The 10,564-nt window shown below is 39.2% G+C and overlaps 1 protein-coding gene across 1 annotated transcript in view; it reads left to right on the top strand.

Moving 5' to 3' along the window:
• LOC308083736 (receptor-interacting serine/threonine-protein kinase 3-like) overlaps positions 1-648 on the top strand; it is a 20,870-nt gene extending 20,222 nt beyond the window's left edge. The window contains exon 9 of the mRNA XM_080426065.1: positions 65-648. Coding sequence (XP_080282191.1) covers positions 65-591 — 527 coding nt within the window. The 3' untranslated portion in view covers positions 592-648. The remainder of the gene's footprint in view (positions 1-64) is intronic.
• Positions 649-10,564: the final 9,916 nt, after the last annotated feature.

Genomic DNA, 10,564 nt, shown 5'->3' with positions numbered 1-10,564 from the left:
ATTATTATTATTATTATGTGTGATAGTAAACTGGTGTTGTATTGTATGATGTTCTTCTCATCAGATGTGTGTGAACTCACACTGGATCCAAACACAGCAAACAGTCACCTCTCTCTGTCTGAGAACAACATGAAGGTGACACGTGGAGAGGATCAGAAGTATCCTGATCATCCAGACAGATTTAAGACCTACAGTCAGGTGATGTGTAGAGAGAGACTGACTGGACGCTGTTACTGGGAGGTAGAGTGGAGTAGAGGGGTTTATATAGCAGTGACATACAGAGGAATCAACAGACAGGGTGTTGACAGTTGGTTTGGACACAATGATAAGTCCTGGAGTCTGTCATGTGATGGTGATAATAACAGATACATTGTGAGTCACAATACTAAGTTCACTGTCCTCCCTGTCCGTCTCTCCTCCTCCTCCGGTAGAGTATCAGTGTATGTAGACTGGTCTGCTGGCACTGTGTCCTTCTACACAATGTCCTCTGACACACTGACACACCTGTACACCTTCCAGTCCACATTCACTGAACCGCTCTATGCTGGGTTCTACTGCTGGGTGGGCTCAGTGTCTCTGTGTGTCAGATAGAGGAGGAGCAGGAGGAGGAGGAGGAGGAGGAGGAGGAGGTATACTGTAGTAGCAGGTATAATGTGTGTCTGTGTATAATGGGGTTGTGGCTTGTGTGTGTGTGTGTGTGTGTGTGTGTGTGTGTGTGTGTGTGTGTGTGTGTGTGTGTGTGTGTGTGTGTGTGTGTGTGTGTGTGTGTGTGTGTGTGTACTCCCACACACACACACACACACACACACACACACACACACACACACACACACACACACACACACACACACACACACACACACACACACACACACACACACACACACACACACACACACACACACACACACACACACACACACACACACACACACACCCAGAGGCTCCTCAGTGTTTATTGATGTAATGATTTATATTAGTCTTTAAAAGAAGAAGAGGGGGAGGGGCAAAAGATCTACAAGCTCACAACATGTTGTGATGTGACACGTTGTAAATCTGCAGTTTTCACTGTATTCAACTTTTCTTTCTTAATTAATCAGAATGTTGGATCATAATGACATTTGAATTGAAGTTAAACAAATGATATTTTTATGCATATTGTTTTGAACACCTCAGTGCATTTTGTAAATGAAAAGTGTCATTTAGTTTTAGGAAAGTGTTTGAACTGTTTTGTAAAACTGTGGTTCTCAAACTTTTTACAACTTTTCAACCACAACCATTAGGCCACCGGACCCCCATAACTCTGAGAGTGTACAAATAGAACCAAATGGACCTGTAAGGGTCCATTTGGTTCCATTTGTACACTCTCAGAGTTACAGACCTGTAAGGGTCCATTTGGTTGTTTGCTGTGGACCCCATGCGACCCCCTCAAAGACCCCTGGGGGTCCCCGGACCCCACTTTGAGAACCCCTGTTGTAAAGACACTTCTGTTTGGAGTAATGAGCTCAAGCAATCCAGAAAACTGTTTTATTAAAAAATACATTTTAATCTTTTTCTATTAATCTTTGCTTTGTCCTTATTGTTTTAATTTTGTAACAGCTTTTTTCTGTGGTGTAAGAAGTATTATTATTATTATTATTATTATTATTATTATTATTATCATTATTATTATTATTATCATTATTATTATTATTATTATCATTATTATTATTATTATTATCATTATTAATATTAATATTAATATTATCATTGTAACTTAAAGGGATATTTCAATTTAAACAGTTATGGGATCATTTTAACGTCTACTCAGGCTTTTGTTGTTTGATTCAATATTTAGATTTTTGACATGAATTTCATCAGCCACGCCCCCTCCTGTATTGAGAAGGTGAGATTGTAGATCTGCTATTTTCACTTTTCCTTTTTTTTATGTTTGGAAAATGTTTGTTAAACTTTCCTCCTATAATGACATAATAAAATATAGATTGTTTTGTTCTTTTAAAGGAAAACATATTTTAAATATTCACACTCCTGGTGGAAGGAGTGAAGGTCATGTGACTGAATATTAACATTAACCCATTCAATCCTGGAACGCATCTCTGTCATTTTACATTTATTTGGCTATTAAAAAATAGCAGATATACAAGCTCATAGCGCGGCACCGAGTGCCACGCTATGAGCTTGTTGATCTGCTATTTTTGAAAACAATCTTTGAATATATATATATATTTAAAGCGCACATTTTTAACTCAAATCTTTGCTTCTGGGGGTCCCTAAAACTAAATATTTTTAGATGAGGGTCCGCGGCCAAATATACATATCATTTTGGGTGGTCCTTCACATGAAAAAGTTTGAGAACCACTGATATTATAGCAACAAACGTTTTTTTTCAAAAGAAAACTATTTGTAAAATCCAGAAGCAAAGATTTGAGGGAAGATTTGATTATATATATATATATATATATATATATATATATATACTTTCAAAGATTTGCAACAAAAAAAAAGAAAAAGATTTTCACGATAAAAAAAAAATAGCAGATCTACGAGCTCATAGCGCGGCACTCGGTGCCGCGCTATGAGCTTGTAGATTGAGCTTATTAGTTAGCTAGCTGCTCTTCTTTGGAGCTACACCAGTACAGTACATGACATCACCGTCTGGCCACGCCCACCACTAATCTGTGGTGGAAAAAGTACTACATTTTTTTAACTTAACTTTTTAAGTATGAATACTGCAGTGTAGAAATACTCTGTTACAAGTAAAAGTCCGGTAATCAAAATTTACTTGAGTAAAAGTAAAAAAGTATTGGCAAAATCTACAAACTACAAGCTCACAATGCGTCGCATCGCAACGCATTGTGAGCTTGTAGTTTGGCAATTTTCTAATGGCCGAAATGTATATAGGGCTGAAGTGGTTAATGTATGTTTTGCAATTATAATACAAATCTACAAAGTAACTAGTAACTAAAGTTTTCATATAATTGTAGTGGAGTAAAAGCACAATATTTGCCTCTGAGATGTAGTGGAGTAGAAGTAAAAGTACTGAAAATTGGAAATACTCCAGTAAAATAAAAAATACCTCAAAATTGTACTTAAGTACAGTACTTGGGTAAATGTACTTAGTTACTTTACACGACCACCTCTTATGTCCCCTGACTTTTCCTCCAATGAGGCGCCTCTGCACGATGCCGCAATGCATTGTGGGAACAATCAGAACGTGTCAAACTCTTCATGGATTTAGTTTCATATTTATATTTATTCTAAACATTAGAATGATTACAGATCCATGAGTCACAGATGAATGTTTTCTTTATTTTAATGGTGAATGTCATAATGAATCTCATTCAGGTTTTTACCCTTTTGCTTAAAATAGACTGTGTATTTGTGTTGTTGTCCTTTTCATTCCATTGGCATTGAATGAACATCATACTCTATCTAATCTCAGGCCCTGTTTAGACCACAACTAGAGAAAACGCTCTGCCTCGTGTCTCTGTGTAAACATGCAATACGGTGTTAACCAGTGTTGCCAGAATCTGCGATAGAAATAATCAACCAGTTCTATGAAAACAAGCCCAAAAGAAGTGACCAGGCTACGGCTATTTGAAAATAGCTGATATCGCGCCGCGTTGTGAGCTTGTAGATCAGCTATTTTCAAAAAAGAAAAGAATAATCTTGAGAAAATAAATAGGTCATTTTGGAAACATTTTAACAATCTTTTTATGGGGGTCCCTGGCACAAAATATTTTCAGATGGGGGGGGGGGGGGGGGGGGGGGGGGTTTGTGGACAAATACATTTGACATGAAGATGTTTAAGAACCACTGGTTTAAAAAACATTAGGAAACCAGCCCAAATAAGCAACTACACTTCAGTAAGCCCAAAGTCGCTTACAATAAGCGGACATGGCAACCAAGCAAACAGCTGTGATAGGAAGTAGAACAGAAGTTGTTCTACGCATGGCGTGACTGGTCAATCTGGCAGTGCGTCACAGCGCCACCTAGCCACCTGGCATGCGCACTGCAGTGTTTTCAATCACTGTTGAGTCTCCGTGTAAACTCAAAATAAAAAGTGAGAACGGAACGGCACTTTGACGTTTTCTGTTCTGATCGTTTGCCGTGGTAACGTGGCCGGTCACGCACAAAGACATTTCTGTTCTGATCGTTGCCGTGGTAACGTGGCCCGGTCACGCACAAAGACATTTTTGTTCTGGTCGTTGCCGTGGTAACGTGGCCGGTCACACACAAAGACATTTCTGTTCTGATCGTTGCCGTGGTAACGTGGCCGGTCACACACAAAGACATTTCTGTTCTGATCGTTGCCGTGGTAACGTGGCCCGGTCACACACAAAGACATTTCCAAATCATTTGCAAGTCATGGTGGTTGACAGGGACTTTATCTTTTATTACTGAAGCAGCAATAATCTCATCAATCATTGTTGTGTTTTAATGGCTCAGTGTCAGGGTTCATGTTATGGATGAATAAAGAAAAAGAAAAACAGAATAAACCCTCAAAACCAAACAATAAAATACATTACGTTCATTAGCAGCACTCTCTGTATTGTATTGCATAAATTAACTTCACCCTGGATCAAGATATACTGGGATATATCTAGTCTACAGTGGTTCCCAACATAGAACATACAGTCTACAGTGGTTCCCAACATAGAACATACAGTCTACAGTGGTTCCCAACATAGAACATACAGTCTACAGTGGTTCCCAACATAGAACATATACAGTCTACAGTGGTTCCCAACATAGAACATATACAGTCTACAGTGGTTCCCAACATAGAACATATACAGTCTACAGTGGTTCCCAACATAGAACATATACAGTCTACAGTGGTTCCCAACATAGAACATATACAGTCTACAGTGGTTCCCAACATAGAACATATACAGTCTACAGTGGTTCCCAACATAGAACACATACAGTCTACAGTGGTTCCCAACATAGAACATATACAGTCTACAGTGGTTCCCAACATAGAACATATACAGTCTACAGTGGTTCCCAACATAGAACACAGTCTACAGTGGTTCCCGACAAAACTGAGACCCTCCACATGGACATGCCACACAAACTTCTACATCTACAAACTCAAAACTTGAGTCTATTTTTATTTTATTTGTGTGTTCCTAACTAAAGGAGACACTTGTACATGTCACATGTGGGAGTTTTGTTATGATTTTTGTGCCACATGTTTAAAATGTTGGACCACCTCCAAAAAGACAAGACCTCCCTGTGATATTTGACGACCCACCAAGGGGGCCCGGACCACCAGGTTGGGAAAAACTACTTTTATTGTGTTGCTGTTGTTTGACAATCTGCTCATAAATATATAAACACATATATGACACACAGCCGAACACCAGGGATGCACCGATCAATCAGACAGATATGCTCTTATCCAGTTTAACATACCTTTCATTGCTCCTGTATTGATGATTTGTATTGTATTCATTCATCATCAATTCATCTTCATGATGAATTGAATACATAGGACCACAATGGAAACAAGCCATCAAGTTTTTTTTTGTTATCCTTTTAGCATCGTTTGCGTTAACTGTACTGTGTACTGTTAGCAAATTGTTAATACAATTGATTGAATAATCAATCATTACACGTATGCGTCTCCTCTTGGAAAAACTACTTTGCCACTTTGACCTACGACCTCTGGATCTTCCGCCATTTTGAATTATATGAAAAACTGTTCAATTTTATCTCCTCCTGGGATTTCTGAGCAATCTGCACAAAAACTTCTACACAAGGACTTTGGACCAATATTTAAAAACCCTGTTGGAGAGAAATCTGTAAGTGAAAAAAATGAAGTCTCTAATATTGCAGTTTAATGAAAATTATTCTTCTGCCCATAACTACATAAAGTCATATTTTTATGAAACTTTGCAGTATGATAGAGAGTCATTACAAATAGCGCTGAAGCCAATCTTACTCCAATTGGCCAAAGGGGGGGCGCTATAGCAATCGTTGCAAACTTGGAACAGGCAAAAGTCATGCCTCGTTTGGCCTATAGCCATGAAACGTGTTTACACATGGGCCTTGACTAATGAGGAACACATCTGTCACTTTGACCAGTAAGCTCCGCACTTACATTTTCCGCCAGTTTGAGTAGTTTGAAAAACTCTTAAATCCGTTCTTCTCCTGGGATTTTTGATCAATTTGCATTCTACACACAATCTATGGACCATTATCTAAAACCCCAGTAGAAGAGAAGTTTGTACGTGAAAATATGAAGCCTCCATGAGTCAATGGATATTGTAGAGGGCATGGCTTCATAAAAAAACAGCTGTGCAAAGTGTGCATGGGCTACTTTCTCTTTCATTTCTGGGATTTCAGTAGCTCAGATTAAGGTAGAGTGTTTACCTATCAGTCTGAAGTCCCTGGTTCGAACCTTGGCTTATCCAGAATTAATTTAAATTGCCACACTTGTTGCACATCCACCTTTTAAAGACAACATGAAAGGACGTTTTGACAGTATTTATTTTGGATTTTGTGATGTATGTCCTAGTGAAACAGGGGTATGGCGCATGACAGACGACACAACGTTATGCCTTTCAGCTAATTTACACAGGGCTGTTGTAGCTGAATGCGTAGAGAGGACGCCCAGGAAACAAAAGTCCCCAAGTTCGATTCCAGGCCCCGGCTTAACCGTCTGGCCAGGAATAGTGATGAAAAGCTATAGCCTAATTACAATACTACAATCGTTTCTGTTGTGTAGATGAAGCAGATAAATTGACAAACTTTTGTCTCGATAACTGACATTTTAGAGTTTGAAATCTGCCATTATAAGCAACATAATAAAGACATGCATTTTAATATACATAATCCCTCTGAACTATTATTGTCAGTCTATTATATTTCTATGGCTTATTGCGCATGTTGCATATTGCGTTTTGCATAATTCCTTGGCCCCCAAAATAAATAAATACAAAACCCCACAAAACAAATCTTTTGTATGTGTAATCAGTGGTGGAAAGTAATAAAGTACATGTTTCTGCACAATTATGAGGCAGTTTTGCTTTATATTTTTTAGTACTACTTTTTTCTACTCCATAATATTGGCCTCTCAGATACAAAACATACATAAACCACTTAAGCCCTGCTTCATAGCCCGATGAGAGCTTGTAGATCCTGTAGCTTTTATTCTGAAGTTTGATTTGGTACTAGTTTTGGTACTTTTACTCAAGTACATTTTGAATGCAGGCCTTTCATAGTGTTTCTACATTGTGTTAGTGCAACTTTTACTTAAAGGAGTAGTTCACCCAAAAAAAATCTTATTTTGTATCAATTACACCCTAACCCCATGAAGCCTTGAATTCATGGAGATTCTTTAGTTTTTGTCGCATTCCTGAGCCAATGATTGGATGACCGGCTGAGTCTCCGGTAAGAGACTTGCGGAGTCTCTTACCGAAAACATTAGCATCTTTCCCACCAGTCATCAAATTATTGTCTCAGGAATACGACAAAAACCAAAATCTCTCTATGAATACATGGCTTCATGGGGTGTGTAATTGATAGAAAATAAGTATTTATTTTTAATCCAAATTCTCACTTTACTACTCTGCCACCAAACCGGTCATGCGCGATGCGCGACCCCCCCCCCCCCCCCCCCCCCCCGTTGTAACTCGCGAGTGAAATGTTATCGTTCCAGGATGTAGCCAGGGTCATCGCGCTACATGAATGGATGCTTTTTTTTACGTGGATTTGCTCGTCGTGGAGTCTAGAGCTTTAAACAGCAAAGAGCAGTCAATGGGGAGAATGCTGGCACCCAATGTGTTAAAGTACCAAAAGTAAAAGTACTAAATATTTGAAAATAGCAGATCTACAAGCTCACAATGCGTCGCGATGCGACGCGTTGTGAGCTTGTAGATCGGCTATTTTCAAATAGCCTAGGTATAAAAAAGGTTTAAAGTGGTTAATGTATGTTTCATTATATCATAATTTATATCTGAAAAGTAAAGTTTTCAAGTAAATGTAGTGGAGTAAAAGTACAATATTTGACTCTGAGATGTAGTGGAGTAGAAGTAAAAGTATTGGAAATTGGAAATACTCAAGTAAAGTACAAATACCTCAGAATGTTACTTAAGTACATGTACTTATGAGATGAAGTGAGTAGAAGTAAAAGTATTGGAAATTGGAAAATACTCAAGTAAAGTACAAATACCTCAGAATGTTACTTAAGTACAGTACTTAAGTACATGTACTTAGTTACTTTCTACCACTGTTTATGACTAATACAGTATTCATTCAATCAATCAATCAATCACTTGCTATGGGTCCAGAAAGAGCGTATCGGTGCATCCCTGTTGATCGCCAGACCAAACAACCTGGTTGTCATGGTAACAGTAACAGTATTGATCCATGCGTGAGGTTTTTGCCGTTGAAAAGTGAAGCGTTGTTTTAATCTCATTATCAGGTTACAAAGTTGTGTATTTTTTAAAGTGCTTTTGATAGTGTATAATTCTATCAGGTTACAATGGTCATGCAGTCACTTTATTTTAAATTATCTTTTCAAGGAGTGAATTACAAGGGGGAGAGAGAGAGAGAGAGAGAGAGAGAGAGAGAGAGAGAGAGAGAGAATGCTGGACACAGACGTGGAAGCAGAAAGTACCCCGTCCATTCTTATCGGTTACATACATACACACAGACACACGTTTTGCTACAGGATGTGAACTTGTTTGTTTTTGTGTGAGTTTTGAGTGAGTTCGACGGACACACAGTACAGCCATTTCCTCTCTCTTAAAGGGCTATTCCACTTCAAAAACACCGGACAATATCAGTCACCAGAAGCAGGGACGTGTGTTTTCAATCAGTCTCACATGGTTAAAATGGTTATTTGAAATAGAATGAGTTAATATATTATGAACTCATAGTTTTAAAGTTAAATACCCCTTTAATGACAATTTAGATTTGAAGCACCAAAAGAGATGTCATTATCACTGACCTTCATTATCACTGACCTCATGCACACAATGTTTCAGTGGAAATATTCCATTCAAAGTGTTTTTTCTAAAATCCTCTTTTTTAAGCCCCAGGTGTCATGAAGACGTTTAAAAGACATTTCACACGGGTGCTGAAAACAGCAGATCTACCAAGCTCACAATGCATCGCAACGCATCGTTCTGTGAGCTTGTAGATCTGCTATTTCCAGCACGCAACTCCACCGTACAATGAAATAGCCTAAATATCAGCTGCAACATAACAATAACGTGTGTAATTAGACGTTAATTATATAATAAATATAATTAACCCTTAACCCTTACAATAATGTATTTTGTGTATATTAAACATTAACATAACAATGATGTATAAACCAACCACTGGTAGTGTGATGATGGTGTGTGTGTATGTGAGTGTGTGTCTGTGTGTGTTTGTGTGTGTTTGTGTGCACATGAAACTCTTGACTCGCCAGCAGCGTTCCCATGACGACCGTCTTCTCCCTCCTCGAAGCGTATGGTCGCTCCTATACCGTCTGGGGAGGGGCTGCAGAACCAACCAGGAAGTAAGAACCAGGGAAGTAAGAACCAGGAAGTAAGAACCAGGAAGTAAGCAGGACAACGTTACGCGAGCTCTGGGAATGCACTGCGGATTTGTAGCGGAAGTTGAGAGTTGTGTAAGTCCCGGGAAAGATGCGCTGTGATTGGCCAGTAGTCACTTTGAGTGTCAGTTGGGGCAAACGCAGTCCCCACAACATCATTTACTATTCTGTGCCTATCGGTACATAACTCGGACGGGGCTGAGTAGGCTCAAAGCCAACTTCGCAACGTTCGGCACGGCAACTCGCGCTCGGTGGAGCCTCTCGTGGCTCAAGTTCGCTTGAGACTGCGCCACTCCGCCGCAGTCCGGTCCGAAACTATATTTTATCGGCGAAAAAAAGTAGTCCGCGGTTGTTTGAAAAAGTATTGTCCCAAGCGGGAGTCGAACCCAGACTCCCAGCTGAGATTGGGTATTTGGGCTGTATTAGAATGTGACGTCCTAACTCTTCTAATGTAGAAGAAAGAAGTCCTCGCGCCTCGGGACAAATCCGCCGTGCACTACCATTTAAAGCCAATGTTACATACAAAGTAGTCTCATGTGGCCAGACTGTTTCCTCCCACAATGTTTCCAGTCATACAGTCTGGGACTCTGAAGCTCTGATCATGATTAAAATATAAAACGGATGTGAAGCCTCCTCCCCACTTCCGTTTCATCTTTACAGACACGCAAATGTATCCTAATATAAATCGAAATCATCTAAGCATATATAGCTTGATGCTAAGCAGAAATTGAAATAAAAAAAATAAATGTAAAGATATTTTAAAATATGTTTTTGTGAACGGAAGTGCCAGGTGTAGTTCCAGACTCTATATAACATTCAGAGATTGTGGAATAGTTGTCTGGCTACGCGAGACTCTACACACAAAGCAAAACAACGCCACATGTAGATCGCATCTGTTCTTCGTCGTACGGCCACATCGCTTAACAAAAATCACTAAGTAGAATATCGCGCCATGATGCTTGAATAATTGGTTTTAAGTAGGGATGCACAGATATGTCGGCCGTATAT

This window comes from Gymnoscopelus braueri (genome assembly GCF_963280865.1).
Source record: "Gymnoscopelus braueri genome assembly, chromosome: 4".
NCBI lineage: Eukaryota > Metazoa > Chordata > Actinopteri > Myctophiformes > Myctophidae > Gymnoscopelus > Gymnoscopelus braueri.
This window is presented reverse-complemented; position numbering and strand designations above follow the sequence as displayed.